Genomic DNA, 17,696 nt, shown 5'->3' with positions numbered 1-17,696 from the left:
ACACACACACACTACAATCCAATTCATTACAATTTGGTACAATACAAAATCATAGTGCAGTAAACAAAAGTATCCTTTACACATGTTTTGCCAGGCAGGCACAGAGAGGAGTGGTCAGCAGTCAGCCTACACTGAAAACACACCGCAAAGCAAGCAAGCAAGCCTACAAGGAAGGACACACTCACACACCAACTCTACCTCTGTTCTGTCAATAGGGCTAGGCCTGCGCGGTTTCCATAGCAACCACGCCCCTCCCTTTGGCTTGCAGGGGAGGTGTTTTGAGAGTTCACAGCACAGAGAGGCAGAGATAGAAAGGGGCGTGGATGTCGAAACAACTCCAAGAAGTAAAACAGACCAACTTTACTCCTCGGCTGGAGCGCGTGACAGAAGCACCTGCGGAGCCAGTGAAAGTGCGACTCAGCTATTTGAGTTTGGGTGAATCATCCCATCAAAGCGGGGACATTTGACCACCTGTGAACCATGGAAGACGACGCGTCCCACGCCGAGCCCGGCAGCATCTCGGGCAGCACTCACACCATCCCGCAGCAGCAGCAGCAGCAGCCCGAAAACACGGAGATCCTGACCCCGAGCTTCAGCCCGTCTTCCGCCCCTTCTTCCCCGACCCCTGCCAACACCCTCTCCCGGCTTGGCTTTAAAATTCCCACCAGCCCGAGCGCGGCCGCGCCGGGCAGCCCCGTGGACCGCGGCCAGGTGAGCGCCATCACCGTGGTGGCGCTGCTGGACAAGCTGGTGAACATGCTGGAGGCGGTGCAGGACAACCAGCAGCGGATGGAGCAGCGGCAGGCCGACTTGGAGGGCGCCGTTAGGGTCGTACAGGGGGACGTGACCCGTCTGTCCAAGACCCACATCAGCACCTCCAACAGCGTGAGCAAGCTGCTGGAGCGCTCCCGTAAAGTCAGCGGCCACCTGAAGGATGTGAAGGAGCGCATGGACAAACAGGCGGTCCAGGTGAAGAAGCTGGAGGCCAACCACAACCACCTGCTGAAGAGGAACCACTTCAAAGTGCTCATTTTCCAGGTGAGTGAAAAACATAAACACCACCTTTGATTCAAAGTATTACAGCCAATAGCCTGCTGTGTTATAGCCTACTGTAGGAGTTTTAAAGGGGCACTTTAATCTTCAGGAGGAGTGCTACTCCATCTGTGGCAGGTTGTGTAATGTCTTTTGCGGCTCTGGTTTGAACCTTGCTGGAGTCAACTGACTAATCTCGTTTTGGGCTAAAGCCTGCAATACAAAGTGGAGGTGAGGGGTTTTGAAAAAGTCGTAATTTTTAGGCAACTTGATCTAATGAAAAATCTTTTATCATGGGAGATGCAGGAAATGGAGCTCTCGGAGCTTGACTCATAGAGCTGCTGCTCTTTCCACTTTTATCATACTTTTTAAAATGTGTCTCTTGAGACCACTATAAAGTGCAATATTAAACGCCTGGACTACGCCTTTATGGCATGTTATATTTTTTTTCATAGCACACATTTGCATTATGAACTTTTCATTCTAATGGTGTGTGTGTGTGTGTGTGTGTGTGTGTGTGAGTCATATTTGCATTCATATTTGACTGCAATAATGGGAGTGTTTGGATGTGTGCACATGTTTTAATATGCCTGGTTGGCCATGACACGTGATACGCTGCAGGTATAGCACTTTATTCCATTTTCAACACTTAAGACGTATTGGACAGGACTTCAGCAGCCTGTAGAGTGATGTGGAGAGCTGTTTGCTGTTTTGTGACTGTAAATACATTTCAAACACACCTCCAAGAACAGACCATTACAACAAAATGCAAAATGTAATCTGGTTACTTAGCTTGAACATGAGTTAAGATCTTAACAAATACACATGCATATGAATCTCTTCCTTGTCATGTCCTCTGTGTGTGTGTGAGCATGTGTGTGTGTGTGTGTCAGAGAGAGAGACGAAGGGTGTGTCTGGGAATGGAGCTACAGAGGATAATAGAGGAGGGCTCAGACACTGACTTTGACTGGATCTGTTTACACCCCACAGTCATAATTCAGACAGACAGATGGCTTTTGCATGGATTTACCACTTTAACTGCCACATCACACCTTTGAGGGTAAAACTCTAGACTGACACTGAAAAAATGATAAACTTCCCAGTTTCCCCAGGAAATTATAAGTGAAAGCGGGAGGAATATCATTACATAACCCACTCCTCACTTATCTCAATACTGCTGAAATGTCTTCTGCTTACACAAGATAGACCTTAACTTTAACTTGTATTGTTAAACTGAGGTTATTAATCAAGCAGATGAAACTCAACCCAAAAAAAACACTGATTGAGGCGTCTCTGAGTACATTTTGTGCATGGTTTTTCATGCTTATCTGTGTGTGTGTGTGGGTGCGTCTGAGCAACTGCATATGAGTGTGCCCAGGCAGCGAAAAGGGGGGGTATTGTTGACACAACCAGAGCTGCTCAGAGCTCTTAACTGTCGTTGTTATCTGGTTTCCCAGGTACTGAGGCTCTGTTGTTCAAATGCAACAGGTGCCAAGACCTTCCCCTGTACAAGGTGGCTCTGTGTGTCTGTGGGCGAGGCACCGCCGATCGATTTTAAGTGCATCCTCTGTCACTTTTTTTATGTGCTAGAAGCGAGGGATAGTGAGAGTGGACAGTGCTGCTAGTGTTTTATACCTAATTAAATTAACATTATTACAGTGTTTAAAAGTATAATTAAAAGTTTCTATATCATCATGTTAAAAGTGCTGATCTTAGTCCTGAGATTTTTTTCTTCTAGTTTTCAGTCAAACTAAGAGCAGAGCATTAGACGGGGAAGAAGGCCAGGTGTGACCTTAAGGGTGTGTGTGTGTGTGTGTGCATCATGTGTGTGCGTGCAACTTGCCTATTGGATGTCATGCTGATGTGTTGGGTCAGGTGTATGCAGTTACTGAGCTGGTAAATGAGACTCGGCATGCCTGAGGGGAGCGGGAAATAAAAGAACTAAGTGCAGCCTCTGTTCCATCTCCTGTGTTGACTCTTTTCTGTGTCCATCATTTTCTGCCTCACCTCATTTCATTTTTCGCCTCCAGTATTGTGTCTTTTTCTTGATTTTTCTCCACCTGCTGCTGTCCTCTAATTTTCTTGTCTGGTATGTTTTGGGTCATGTTCAAATGGCCAGCCATTTTTCATGCCTCACATTACTCCCTCCTTCTGTTTTTTTGTCTTTTTATACAAACTCCAACTTGCATGTGATCACTTTTTCTGTCTAAGTCCAAGCCACCTGTCCTGGTTCCCTGAAACTACGCCGAGCACTACATGCTGCACTCCTCGCTGTACTCTTTGATATCGCACATTTGCGGCACACCCACCGAGAGCCAAACTCTACTATGCCAGTCCTGTAGCTATTGGCCGTGGGGCCCTCCTCCTCCTACTCCTCCTCCTCCCCACTTGACAAAATTGATCCAAACCACTCATCACTCAGTGCGTGCTAGCTGAGGTGGAAACACAGAGGGCTTCTGGGTAAACGCTCTCTGTTGCATAGAGCAGGAGTCTATACTAGCTCCAAGCTTTGGACACAGTTGGTCAGAAATGACAGCGCTGTCTGCCGCTCTGCTGCGTTCCTGTGCATAACGAGGACTAATGAGGACGTAATTACCGCTGGTTGGCCCTTAGTTTGTTTGTTTTTGTGCACCAGTGCTTTTCCTGTCTCCATATGGCCCTCCCCTCTCCAGGCCTGCAGCTCACACACTCATGTACACATGCAAAACACACAATTCCCAGCCACCTGAGATCCCACTGTGTACAGTTTAGAGACTGTTTTGGTAATTGCTGTTTGGAAAGGTGAAATATATTGTGTTGTGTTTGCTTTTTCTATTATTTGTCATATAGATTAATTTCAAAGGCTCTTTTACCTGAGTGTTTAAAAAATCAACAGTCTCCCCTGGAGATCTTATAACTTATCTTATTTGCATCGCTGTGGCCTGCTACATGAAATACGGTACTTTTCAAATTAAATTCCCTGCGACAGAAGTCCTTTATTTCTGAGTGGATGTTAATCTCCCCATCTGTGTTTATTTCACAGTGGAATTTCATCACAACAAACAAGTCGACCACAATGGCAAACTGAATTTGAATGCTGTGAGAATTTAATTTGTTCCCTCGCACATGTGGGGCCTGATTCAGAGTCTTTGCTAGATGTTCAGCAGGGATGAGGGAGTTGTGTGACTCTTGGTGGGATGGGAAGAGGATGTTCGGTGGCTGTCTGGTGTTTTTGGGATCACTAATCGCAGGGAGGCAGAGAGTGACGACAGTCAGAGCTCTTACACACTATCAAGGAGCTCTCATATCACATTGCAAGGAAAGAGAAATATACTCCCCAGCCAAAGTAAACACATGGACTGCAACTTGCTTTTTGTTGCTGGAAGTCGTGCTGTTGGAGCCGGAGTGGAACGTGTCGTTGTTCTCGATTGTTGATTCCTCTGTTTCCCATCGTTCAGTTCTACATTTTGTTACTCATTTAATAAGTTATAAAGAATTGTCAACTTTCCAGCTTGCGAAGCGTTTCCATCCATCACCACATCCCGACGTGTCATTCTATAGAAGATGCTCACAATGGTTTTGAGTGACTGGCTTAACTTTAGTCATTGCCATTATTTTTGCTATGCCACCGGTCATCATCGAGCTTTTATATACTGACACCTGACCAAAGGTTGAGACTTAATCTTAGCTTTCAGCAGCAGGAAGTAAAGTGCGCTCATACTGTTCATACTCTAAGATGGAGGACAAACTGGTAATTCTGTTCCCAGCCTCGCCCTTTACTGTAGCCTGATGACACAAAGATCGGTAATTTGGAGTTCATTAATACTAAATAATGGTCTGATGACTAAGCAGTGTTCGGGCTCCTATCTGCATACAGATCAGAAGTGACACAAACTGAACCTTGACTACAAGAAAATAAAATATCAGCTGAGTAGTTAAGGGTTAAACTTGAATATTGAATACTTATTCAGCTAGCTTCCTCCCAAACATGGTACGTTCAGGGGTGATAAGATATTTGAGTCTTATTAGAGGGTGTATTAGAGGGTGTATTGCAGAGTGTATTGCGGAGTGTGTTGCATGTGTTCGCGGTAGAGTCTCCCATGATAAAACTGTATCCGTCTCCACAGGTTGGAGCAGGCTACTGGCTGCAGGCTACAGCTGAGATTTGCAGAGTGTCCCACTCTAACAGATAATATATTGCACCAGCTCTATAGCCCAGAGCAATGCGAGGTGTTTCACTGCATTCAATCATGTAGGGGCTTTAACCTGTTTAAAATAATAGGGCAGCTACTAGCTAACTTTAAGTAACATGGTTGTTTCTGTAACTTATTCCAGTATTGCCTCTGTGGAAGTAAGAGAAACAAAATCTACGGAAATTACAACAACAGAAATTGAATTGTGATCCTGGACCTTGTGCTGACTATAGTAACTGAAAGTGAAGGGCTGCGTTACGGCAATGTTTGTCTCAGCGGTGAGAAGCGTAGAGGATTACAGTTTGAAATGTATGTTTTAGCTACTTTCTTTTTAGTAATCCCTGTAATCTTTCAGTACTTTGACATAATGACAGAGCGGTTTGTTCACTGTGTGACCAGGAGTTTGCTGGGACAGTTGATTTCAACTTCATGTCAGTGCTCAGAGACAGTCCTGGGATGTGGCTATAGCTTCCACAAAAAGAGGAGAAAATACACAAAGAAGTTATTCCAAAGTTGACTTAACTAGCTTGCTATTGTTAGCCACCGGTGAGCCTACATTCTGGGCTTTATTTAGAGTTGGAGAGTGTGTTAACTTTAAGAACTAAGGACAGGACTAGGCTAGCTACTGAAGCTATTAGTCCAGCATCTGTAGAAAAACACATTATCTGATTTTCTGATTCTACCTGTGTGTACATGGACACACATGTACTTGTACTTGTACTTGTGGGTGTGGAGGCTTTGGAGCTGTGTGAAGGCACCTTTAGACTAAGAGTCTAGCTGATTGCATCATGTCATTTTCGCTAGCAGCTAGCTCGTTAGTTGTCAAGTGTAAATGACTGGCAGCTCTTGGATAGAGAACAATAGCCCGAATATCCCTGTTAAACGGGGATGAAATAAGATTATAATAGACCGTATTTATGGCAGACATTTTGTCATGCCATAGTAGGAGAAATACAGCTCCATACGCACAGCTAACGATGACTGCATTCATCCAGTTCCAGCCTGCAGGCTCTCTGAAGTGGCTTATTGTGACACTGAATGGAGCTCAGTCCTTAATTAAGTTAATTACACTTGTGCTTTTGTACCTATGACAATTCACAATGACTGCAATGACAAAGGCCCATTATGTAACTTGCTACGTATGTTGTTTGATAATATGTTCACCACGTAAACATGCCTGGACTTTATAGAGAAAAGCACTACCGGTGACCACCAAGACACAAGCAGCGACTTTCATACATTTTGTCCTCCACAGTGAGATTTTAAACATTTATAGAAAAGTCAGTCGGATGCAAGACTCCAAAGATTAAGAATCGTCTCTGTGTTAATAGTCTTAACACGGCTGTGCAGCCTTTAAGGCACACTTTTTTTTAAATGAACAGTGATGTTTGTTTACAGCATGGCTTCTTGCTTTGTTGTCATTCTTATTTTTGCTTTGGGATTAGTACCTCACATAATCCTCCAGGTTGTCAGAAAACAGAAACTAATGAGGGGAGAAGAGCAAAGGAGAGATAACTATGGAGAGAAAAGAGATGGGCAGAGGAAAAAAGACTGACAGTGAAGAGTGAGTTTGGATAGGAGAGTATACTTGCGCTTGCAAACTGTGTGGGCCAAATACGTGCATGTAGATGGGGAAGTTTCACCTTAAGTCTTTTTCTGCCTGATGTCACATTCAGGTTTGACAGGTCTGCTGAACTGTTTCAGTCTCTGAGGCAAAGGCAAGTTTGTAGCTGCAGCTTTCAGGTATAAAATACTAGTTTTAACAGCTATAATAACACAGAGAAGTGATGATGAGAGAGTCTTAGTGTGCTTCCACAACAGACTTGTATTGTGTGTTTGGGCACGCTGGCTGGGCAGACTAGTCAGGTTGATTTTTGCTGTTGTTTGATTTGCCATGAACTAAAGGTTGATGGTAAAATTCCCTAAATTGAAGTTTTTACAAAGGAATATGGACAATACAACAAAAGTGTTTATGCAAAGACAAATAAAGGCAGTAGCCTTTTAGGATGGTTTAGTTTCCCATGATGCATTGCACATCTTTGTCTTCAGCATTGCCAAGAGCACATATTTAACATGTTTTTCATTGTGCCGCAGGATTTAAGAAAGACATCCCAACCCTCACACTCGATTCTTACTTGCATGTTTTCTGTTGATGTTTTTCTATTTTTTTCACACTCACACAGCATGACACGTTGTCGACAGAGTAATTGAAATGGTTAAAGAACAGTGCAGGGAGTTGTGGTGCTGGTGTCCTGCCAATGGAGCTCTTGGTCCTATCCTGTTGTTAAAAAAATTGAAACCAGCTATCTTCTTTTGACTCCTATCACCTCCCTTATTTTCTCTGGCATTAGACTTCAGGACTCCGTCTACATGCTCGTGCTTGACTTCTGAAACCCCAGTGTCCATCCAATCCCTTGACCGAGGCCACTACATCCATGGCAGGAAAGAGGGAAACAATAGCCATTTTGGCTCTCAGTGTTCTTATTTCTCTGCTCTTGAATAAAACATAAAAATACAACATGTCTTGCGATAACACGATGACTTCCTGGCCTCTCTGCAGACATTCATGCTCGTTGACCTCCATATGGAGTAAACATTGTGACAATTGGTGGTAGCCTTATCAAAAAGGCTCATGGTATCTCTGCACAGCCCTTATCAAACAATGGCTCTGATATGCAAACTTTTGGATTGTGCTGAAGCTATGTCTGAAGGAGGATCCTGGGAGATTTAAACAAAAGAGCTGCAGGAGATTAACAAAGCCATGGAGCAACCGGAAAAACTACAACTGTAAATATGCAGGAACGTTGAGCTGATCATTCATCATTCATGTGGAGGGATTGTGCAAGACAAGAAGGGAATCTGTTTGATGTAGAGGAAGTACAGTAGGTGACAAAGATCTCAACGGTCCAGTCAACCATTAGGTTATCACAGTCAACATTAATGCCATGTATGAAATTCATTATGAGAACTGGAGAGCTCATATTACAGAACATGAGACCTATAATCATCCAAAGTGCGCAGACTGCTATCCTGTAATTTATGAGTTGAGAGAACACGTTTTTTCAGACGTCCAACATCATCATTTATGTCATGAGGAATAATGGCCGCCTCTCTAGAATTGCTATGATCTACATCCTACCAATATGTCAGCATTACATCGCGCCTCAATTGGTTATTGTGTTTGTGCGATTTCACAAGCTTGTGAGGCCAGTAAACATGCCGTGTTTTCTTTTGGTGAGGCACATATGGGAGGGGCGGGGATGGGAAAGAATGCCCTAACTTGTTATGCAAAGCTTTATGGGTAATAGGCCAAGAATTGGCATGAAGTTGCTGAGGAGATATTTATGATACTAGGAATTGTAATGTTTGTGGCAGTTTGAGCGTACTTGGTACGGTGGTGTGGTGTTGGGGTACAATCTTGACAGGAGTTTTATATGTTTACAATGTCTGTATGTATCTGTACGGTCTGTGGTATGCATGCATATTCATTAGTGCAAGGCAGTGTGTTTAGACATCACTCCGGTACACTGCAGAGTGCATTGAGAGTTTATCGTGTTTTGTGTTAAATCAGTCAAATGTCAAATTGCAGAATTCCATTTCCTTTCCTTCCTTCCTTATGTCCTTCCTCCGTCCACAGATGGCTCTTCATGCACATTGGAATGGGGGTTGTGTGATGTTATATAACAAGCTGGGTAAGGGGTGAACAGTAAAACGGCTCGCTGCGCTGTAATAGGAGAGATGTACTGTAATGAAAACATATGCAGATAAAAGGCAACATTGTACATTTGCATTTGTACAACCTGGAGTTGCAGGTGGACACTGTAGTGCGATTGTTCCTTGAGTGGATGGAACGATGTGTGGGGCAGAGGGTGCAGGGACAGTAGAATAAGGGATTGTGTTTTGTGTGGTCATTTTGAATGAGGTAGTTTGTATTACAGACAAAGATAACAGGCAAATTAAGGGAATAAAGGCAGAGCGGGAGGAGGAAATTAAGAGAAAAAAGGAGAATGTTCAGAGACAGGGCTTTATCTTTAGCTCTTTGTTTAAATTGTTGCATTACAACAAAGTCTGATCACAATCAATAAAAAGCATCAAGACTGCACATCAGTCTCGTCTCCCTCTTTTATTTAAACTAAGCTTCTTGTATTTCTCTTTCTGTACAAAAGTAATTGCAGGGGTTTGAGAATAGCAAAGGTGTGCACATGTGCATTTCTGTGTGTGATGGCGGTGGCGGTGATGGTGGTGCACCCTCTCATTGGAGCAGTCCCCCGGAGGTACACACACACACACACACGTGCATGCGCACACACACACACATATAACTGGGTACATGCAAAACTGCAGTGTACACCACAGAAATAAAGTACATATATTACATTATTTATATATATATATATATATATATATATATATATATATATATGAGAAAGAGAGAGTAGAGAGTTCAACCATGTAGCTCAGTCCTAAGTATGATACAGATGCGCTGATGCAAGTACAGATAATATAAACAAAGGAGAGAGAAGAGATGCTAAAGAAACAGTAAAGGGTTCCATAACACACTTGCTATAAACAGAAATACACACTCACAAAGGAACATGAGCCCATCTGAGCTCTTTCAATCAGCTGCGACGCCCAGCCCTGATCTCTCTCTCTCTCTCTATCTCGCTCTCTCTCTCTCTCTCTCTCTCTGTTTGAATAGAGCATGAGATTCTGGAGTGCTGACTTAAATAAGCTCTGGCTTTGTAACACCTTGCAGGACTTGCAATTAGATAGCAAGTGCAGCATGCAAGTCTTAAATAAGATATTGAACTCCATTATATAAGCGTTTGTAGAGAATCTCTTTGAAGTGTGTGCCCTGCGTTAATTACAGTAAACTTGCAGTCACAATTAAATTAACTTTGTTTTTTGGTTCCGTCCAAATTTATTTCAATTCTCTTTCATCTTGTTCTCTTAAACCGTTTTTAAAAAAAAATAGTTTATGTCCTACATGCCCAAACACAATTGCCCATACACAAAGGCAAACAGACACTCAAACACACACACACACACACACACACACACACACACACACACACACACACACACACACACACACATATACTGTATCACATTCTCAGTGGCTAATGAGTGCTTCCTTAGAGGGCACATTAAATAACGGGGTTCCCAAGAGAGACATACCAGAATGTGAAGGCCACACACACACACACACACACCCACACACACACACACACACACACACACACACACAGAGGACAGACCTGGGTCAAATGGTATTTAGGGAAACTCTGTTTGTCATAGTTTGCCTGCCAAGATTTTGTGGAGTTAAACTGGAGACACATTCATTTCACACTGTTTTACTCTTTGAGCAGCCAAACACATAAGCGGCATTTTCACCAGTTAAACCAAATAAAAGATGCAGAAAAAGAGCTGCATTAAATCAAGACTGTGAAAAAAGACTAACTCATGAATTAAACAATAAAACGTTTCAAACTGTGTTACTGTAGCAGGTTTAGTACAGTATTTAGGAGGGTTCAGTTCTCATTCAAAGGTGTTTGAGTTTCTCAGATGCTGCCGTCCATGTGCCCCAGCACCCACACTGATTATATCAAACATGTTTGAGCCAAATCAGAAAGTCTATGACATGCCCAGACTGGAGCAGGGGTGTGAAGATAGAATCTTTTAGAAACCTTCACATCATCAAACAACCAGAGAAGATTAGGGAAGATTATTCTGTGTATATATGTGTGTGTGTGTGTGTGTATATATATATATATATATATATATGCACATAAGGGAACGTTCCACTGAGGGTCAGGAGAGGCTATATTAGCTGTGATTTTCTAATCATGACTGGTCAGATACCTGAGTGTTTTAACCTTATCTCACATTTGATGCTGATAAAACTGTTTAACTTCATCTGAAGAGGGAGATAAGCATGATGTCTGATCCAACTAGAGCCACCCTCTCTGGTGTTCCTCCAGAATCTCTAGTGTTTTTCATACAAAGGCTATCACTCACACAGTTCCTGACTTTCTGATCTGAGTTTGCACGAACATGTTCGGATCCACACAGTCTCTGTGGGTGTGGTGCAGGGTCAGACCAACAGCAAAATGGGGCATTCAGACACTGCTGATTCAGACATGACAGGCGGGAGCTACGGAGAACAAAACTGAAAGGGAGGGATTACTGTTGAACCGAATGAGAGGTGGTGGTAACCAGAGCTGTTCCCCAAGGTGCTACCTTTTGTGTTTTTGGATTTCGAGTTACAAACCCCAGAGTGCATCATTTTTTTTTTTTTTTAGGATGAATGACATACCTCTAGTGGTTGTTGGTGGTGTTGTTAAATAAACACATATTCAGAAAAGCAGTTCTTTCATCTTTTACAAGTGCTACCTATAATGAGGAACATTAAAAAAAAACTTACTATGCAATTTATCAACCTTATGTAATCAGCCCAACTCTTCCATATATTATGCTGTGTAATCTAAAGTTCTGAAACACTTATCTTCCCCTTTAAAGCAGAAAATGTGGCCCTGTTCTTAAGGTAGTAAAAACAGATTTATTAGCATTAGCTGGGAGATGCCACACATGCTTGGCACACACCTGAACTGTGAATCATGCCTGCATGTTTGAGCTCAAGGGGAGAGTTATCAAGTGTCAGCAAGGTGGGGAAAACAGGACGGTTTTTTGCATGGCTTTCCACTTCTTTAAAACTGTCCATGTACTATGATATTGTTAAGGTGTCTTAAAGGAGTGATGTGAACTCCTGTGGATCAGGTTGAGGTGAAACAGTAGTTGTTGTCAATCACAGTCTCTTTGCCACATAAAATCCTACAGGCTATAATTGTCACAGGCACTATATCGTTTCATCTCACCACTATTCCACTTCAAAAATACAACAGTGGGTCAAAATTAGAAGAAGTTTCCTTTGACAGGTTGCGTCCATAATACTACTGTCCTCAGTCACCATTGGTGACGAGTGATGTGTGGACAGGAGGCAGGACTCTTCTAGATCATCTGGTTGGCCCAGTTCTTAAGTATCTGTTCATGACATCCCAAGAAACATGCATTGAGTAGCCAGCCCCCCAACTACTTATGGCATCCTGTCTCTTTAAGCACCTCTATGTCTAGGTAAGAGCTGCCATGCATGCTTTAATGGAAGCTCATTCTTACATGCATGATGCACAGAAACAACTGGTAATTAAAATGTGTGTAATTCCAACATGTACTGAGGGTGAGTGGGGCTGACACTGGTGTTTGGTTTTGACATATCATGAGGTAAAACACCTCAAGATGCAACATCTCAAATCTTAAGTCATTTTACTGTATAGATCTGTACATGTTCAGAGGTTAACAGCATATTAAATGTAGGAGAATATATTATGCTTACACAGCAATCAACCAACAACTAAAAGCACTCACATGGCTCCCTCCGGGGGGGGGCAGAGGGGCACAGAAAGACATAAAACAGTGAAAATGGAGAGAAGTGTGTGACTCCTGCAGAGAGACAGGTGAAATTCCTCACATGTCTTGAGGAAACGACCGGGGCAGGCATGCAGAAACTGGTTTCCTTAGTCCAGACCAACCTAACATGTCAAAGTGTATTAAAGGCCATGGCCAGAAGTATACATTAACGTGTTTGTGGGTAATGTGTGCTTGGATTTACACTTCAGTCGTCAGTGTCATGAATTCCTCTGAATGCACTGGTAAAAGAAAAAAAAAAAGTCTAACCTCGACCATAACTAAATGAGACAAAGATGTTGAAATGCAAGCTGCAAAGCTTTTACTACAATCGACATATCATCACATATCTTTGAATTCCCCTTATTTTCATGAAATGAAATCCTGGTTCAAGCAGTCATGTTTTTTATAACTGATCAAAATGGCCATCCTTTTAACCATCTTCTTCTCTCTTTCTTCTTCTTCTTCTTCTTCTTAGGAAGACAATGAGATTCCCTCCAGTCTGTTAGTCAAGGACTCCCTCAAGACCCCGCAACCAAGCCAGTATGATGCAGAGTCCACCCGGCCCACTCCATCTATTGCGGGCTCTGTTGACGGCATCCGTGCCCAAGAGGAGGCTCTCCAGACCATTAGCCTTTCCTCAGATGAGGAAGATGAGCTTGCACTACACCAGGAGGAAGAAGAGATGCTGGAGGGTACTTCCCGCTCATATGAGAGAAGGGCTGACAAATTCAAGCGCTCCAGCCTGAAGAAGGTCGACAGCCTCAAGAAGGCCTTTTCGCGCCAGAGCATTGAGAAGAAGGTGACCCAGATCACCACCAAGATTGTGCCGCCGGAGAAGCGTGAGAAACTCAAGAAGAGCCTCACCCCGAACCACCCCAAGAGCCCAACTGCCAAGTCCTCCTCATTCAAGGTGTCTCCCATGACCTTCAACGTGAAGAAGGTCAGAGACGGTGAGGTCCCCACACAAGACGTGGGCTCACCTGGGGAAGGAGCCCATGTGGAGATTCCTCCTTTGGGAAGCTTAGATGGTGAGATTCCCTTGGCGGAGGTGCACACCCATGAAGGCGTTGTGGAGGAGATTCAGGAGAAGCTGAGCCCCTCCACCCCAGACAGCATGAAGGCACAGCTGGCATTCAATGGAGAACCACCAAACATCGAGTGCGAGATTAATGGTGATCGTTGTGCTGGCCTGGCAGTGCCAGAGCACGATGAAGATGTTGGCGAGGAAGAAGATGATGAGGAAGATGAAGAGAAACTCAACAGCCCCGTTGAGACAGCAGCAGATGCCCAGATTCCTACAGCAACAACTGCTGTGCAGCAAGTGTCCTAATGTGATTTGATTTTGCTGAGCTTCTATTCTAATTTCACATTCTTCTTTTTCTTCCTCGAGTTTTTACATTAACACCCAGCAGGCGCAAATCATCCCTCCATTGTAAACAGTCCTGTGTTGTCATGAACACCCATATAAACAAGAATCATACTGTCAGCCTCCTAACATCATACCATCATCATACCATCCTTGGACCTTTCCTCCAACACTGCCTTTGATCATCACCAGCATCGTCTGAAAACCGCATCATCCGCATAAGCAATGAGGTTAACAGCTACACCTTCTTCTTCTTCGTAAACTCTCTAGTTGGTTGTTGTTGAAAGCAACATTGCATCAGTGCATCGTAACTCACTCCCATCCACTGGTGCCCACCACCTCAACAGCAGCTCATCTCCAGGGCGGTGGGCCAACTATCTACCCTCCTGCTGTGTTTGTCTGCCTCTGGACCTCCCTTCCTCACTGACAAATAGTCTCTTTGTTCTTTGCAGTTTTCGTGAAAAATAGTAAATCTTTGGCAGCAGCGACGCTGCCCACAGCCTATTGAGGCAGTGTGTTGCCAGGTTGTGCAAGAGATGGAATGAGCAGTTTCTAGGTTTTCAGTGAACATGGCCTGGGGTGTTTTGTAGTGGACTGGAGGTTGTTTACAGAATTCTTTGGACCTGTGCTGAAAACACCCTGATCTTAACTAACTTCACTAGTCTGAGTGGCTGTGTCTTGTCTCCTGTCCTTCACCTGCAGTCGTCAAATTTGTATGTTACTTCACTAGTGAGAGCCAGTTTATTGTTTCCAATCAAACCTTATCGTTGATGAACTACCTAGAGTACCCTATGAGTTGCATATGGTAATATTGTAGTAATCTGTAACTTCCAATTGACCACCAACAGTTACCCTTTTGAATCGCTGAAAAGTAGAATAGCATAGAATCATTTGAAATAGTCAAAATGTTCTAGCAAATGACACCTTTTTGATATTCCTTAGAAAGATAAAAGAAATATGTTTGAGTTCAGTCACACTGATGCAAATGAAGGACACTGCAGCATAGAAGCTACTCTAGATCTGGAGAGATATTTTACTGACACAAATAACCCTGCAGGTTTTAATACTGACATGCTAAATGATGCATATTACAGCCCTTTGTCTTTTCTGCAGGGCAACTTTATGTGTATGTATAGGAATTATTTTTGTCATTTACTATATGAGGCACACTACTCTCTGGGTATTTACACCTTATACACCATAATGTAAATGGTAACTTTATGATAACTGCCATGAGTGTGTGCATTTACACAGTAAATGTGGTGTCTGTAAATTTTTTTGAATTACTTTATGATACTAGGGTGTTTATAAGTCATCTTTTACTTTCAGGTATCCATAACTTACATGGGGAATGTTTACTCAGTTTCATATGTTTAAGACAAAACACCATCTCACATACATTTACCAGGACACCACCACTAAAGCCTCTCCACCTAGACACATTCACACACATACTCCTGCAGTGCCTTTACCTTGCACAGGCTGGTATGCGTAAATGCACTCCTGATGGGATGGACTCGTGTTTTTTAGATAAGAGTGATAGTAAAACATGCCCAAAGGTTTTTTTTTTCCCTCTTCTGAGGAATTCCTTGCAGCTATCACTTTATAGGGCATACTCAAGGTTTGATACCAAGTACAAAAAGAATGAGAATGATTGAGTTTAAAGGAGGTGGAAATACATGTGTCATAATCAACTTCATGTTTGGAGGTCATATCTTAAAGTCTTTATAAAGTGACTTTCCTCTCATTGCACATAGTTAAGTGCTTTACCAGCCTTAGTTACAGATGTCTAATGCCATAACTCCCTAAAAATAATTTAGCAAGTGATACCAGGTGCCAAGGCTCCAGATACTATAGAGGTCACAGAAGTGGATAAAGGCAGAGGACAGCACTCCTAGGTTTGACAGATGACCACTGCTCAGCCCATTTTTCATGCTCTTGGCCTGCATGTCGAGACTGTGCACAGAGAGGAAGATGCTCCCTGGAGCCACAGGTGTTCTGCCCCAGTAGAGGCTCCTGGGCATGAGGATGTGGGTGATGGGAAGTTTGAGAAAGGACGTCAGTTGTTGGAAAGTTCAAGTTGTCTGTGCGTCATGCATATGTGCAACTCGGTAGAAAGGTGTCTGCAAAGCGTTAGACCGTGAGAATTGAAATATGTTTCAGGGGGGTATAGGAATGAAATGCTGGCACTGCAGGATAGGGAAACCTCCGTTTCACTTACCCCACGTCCATTATACTGCTTCTAAAGATTCTTGACTCTTTCAAGTCAAAATATAGTGCCCACAATATTTTATTATATCTGAACTTATGCAAGGAAATCACTTCCTATAACTGATGTCTGGTAAATACAAAAAATACAGTGCATATAACAGAAATATTTTCAACAGTACTTGAGAAAGTAAAGCATTCAAAGCCTTCCGAGTGCTTCATGAGTTCTAAACGTTAACCTGCCAGTCTGCTCAATTGGATCTGTAAGGAGACATAAATCATTTTAAAACAACTAGTTACCTATTTATTTTAAATGTGTTTAGTCAGGCTTCTTTTTAATTCTTAGTATAAATAAAATTACTGAAAAAGGATCAAACACTAGGCTTATGTGTGCATTCTCTATAATGTAGAGGTTGAAATGTGACTGGCTTTGATGCATTTCTGCTTATGCAATTGTGTTAATTTGGTGATATGTCTGCTTATGTAAAAAAATATATCTATCTTTATATATAGATATATATCTAATATCTAGAAATAAATATCTAGACATGTGTATGTGTGTACAAGTCTGTTTTTATTTGTGTTAAAATCACTGTTAAATCTGGATCGTATGTGAGGTTTGCTATAAAATTCAAACACCATATACCTACTGCACAGGTAGTAATATTGTGTTTAATGTCATATTTGTTTTTATTTTTTAGTCTGTTCATTTAGTTAACCACTTAAACCAAAGACGTTTCCTTCATAGCAGAAATTCCCCTGCCACTTGAGTGTTTAAAATGTACTCCTCCAGAATTTACTTTCAAAATTTAGTATTGTATACATCAATAAAGATTTTATAACAATCACATTTTGTTTGTGGTCTTCATTTGAGTATAAATGTCACATTTCACATAAATGTGATTACAGCAGTTTGGAAATGACTAAGTCACAGTGATCTAGTAAACCTACAGTGTTGGTAACAGGTTAGTGGAGGATTAATCTCAGTGGAGGGAATGGTTCAGTTGCTCAACTCTTACTTACACCACACAGCTTGTCAACTCAGAGTGATTTATATAAAATTTAGACAGGTGCTGAGGTCAGAGCCACAATAAATGGCTGCTTCACCCTGATCACAAAATAACACTTTTTTTCATGTACTTGGGTAGTACTTTCTAACCCTACAAATAGCTTACATGCTGGTTGCCCAGGATTTGAGATCCATCTCAGATTTCTGCCTCCACCACATTACTACTAAGATAAAAGGAATTTCATCTTTGGTGCTCAAATCTTTGAAAAATTCTATTTAAACAGTAACTTGTCATTCCAGGAGTTGGTCTGAAAATTACTAGGAAAGACAGTAAACTGTTTCCTTTGAAACCATTCTCTACAGAAGAGATAGTCCATATTAAAAACCATATAGTATCCAGTAAAGTGGGCTATCCAGAGAGACTGTTTCTGGATTTAAAAAAAAT

The 17,696-nt window shown here is 42.3% G+C and overlaps 1 protein-coding gene across 1 annotated transcript; it reads left to right on the top strand.

Annotated features, from left to right (window-relative positions):
* Positions 1-339: 339 nt before the first annotated feature.
* cavin2a (caveolae associated protein 2a) lies at positions 340-17,090 on the top strand. The gene is made up of 2 exons (XM_023423183.2): positions 340-1,038; positions 13,144-17,090. Exons 1-2 carry the CDS (start codon positions 481-483, stop codon positions 13,996-13,998), a joined length of 1,413 nt encoding a protein of 470 aa, XP_023278951.1. The 5' UTR covers positions 340-480; the 3' UTR covers positions 13,999-17,090.
* The last annotated feature ends 606 nt before the right edge of the window (positions 17,091-17,696 follow it).

Source organism: Seriola lalandi, unplaced genomic scaffold, assembly GCF_002814215.2.
Source record: "Seriola lalandi dorsalis isolate HSWRI2012SDOR001 ecotype SW California unplaced genomic scaffold, Sedor1 jcf7180002054689, whole genome shotgun sequence".
NCBI lineage: Eukaryota > Metazoa > Chordata > Actinopteri > Carangiformes > Carangidae > Seriola > Seriola lalandi.
The sequence above is the reverse complement of the archived record's forward strand: the minus strand, read 5'-3'. Positions and strand labels throughout refer to the sequence as shown.

Excerpts from the sequence above, each read along its gene's own strand:
- cavin2a (XM_023423183.2), top strand. The coding sequence starts at position 481 with ATGGAAGACGACGCGTCCCACGCCGAGCCCGGCAGCATCTCGGGCAGC. Across the intron at positions 1,039-13,143 it reads TCAAAGTGCTCATTTTCCAG|GAAGACAATGAGATTCCCTC; the intron begins GTGAGTGAAAAA and ends TCTTCTTCTTAG.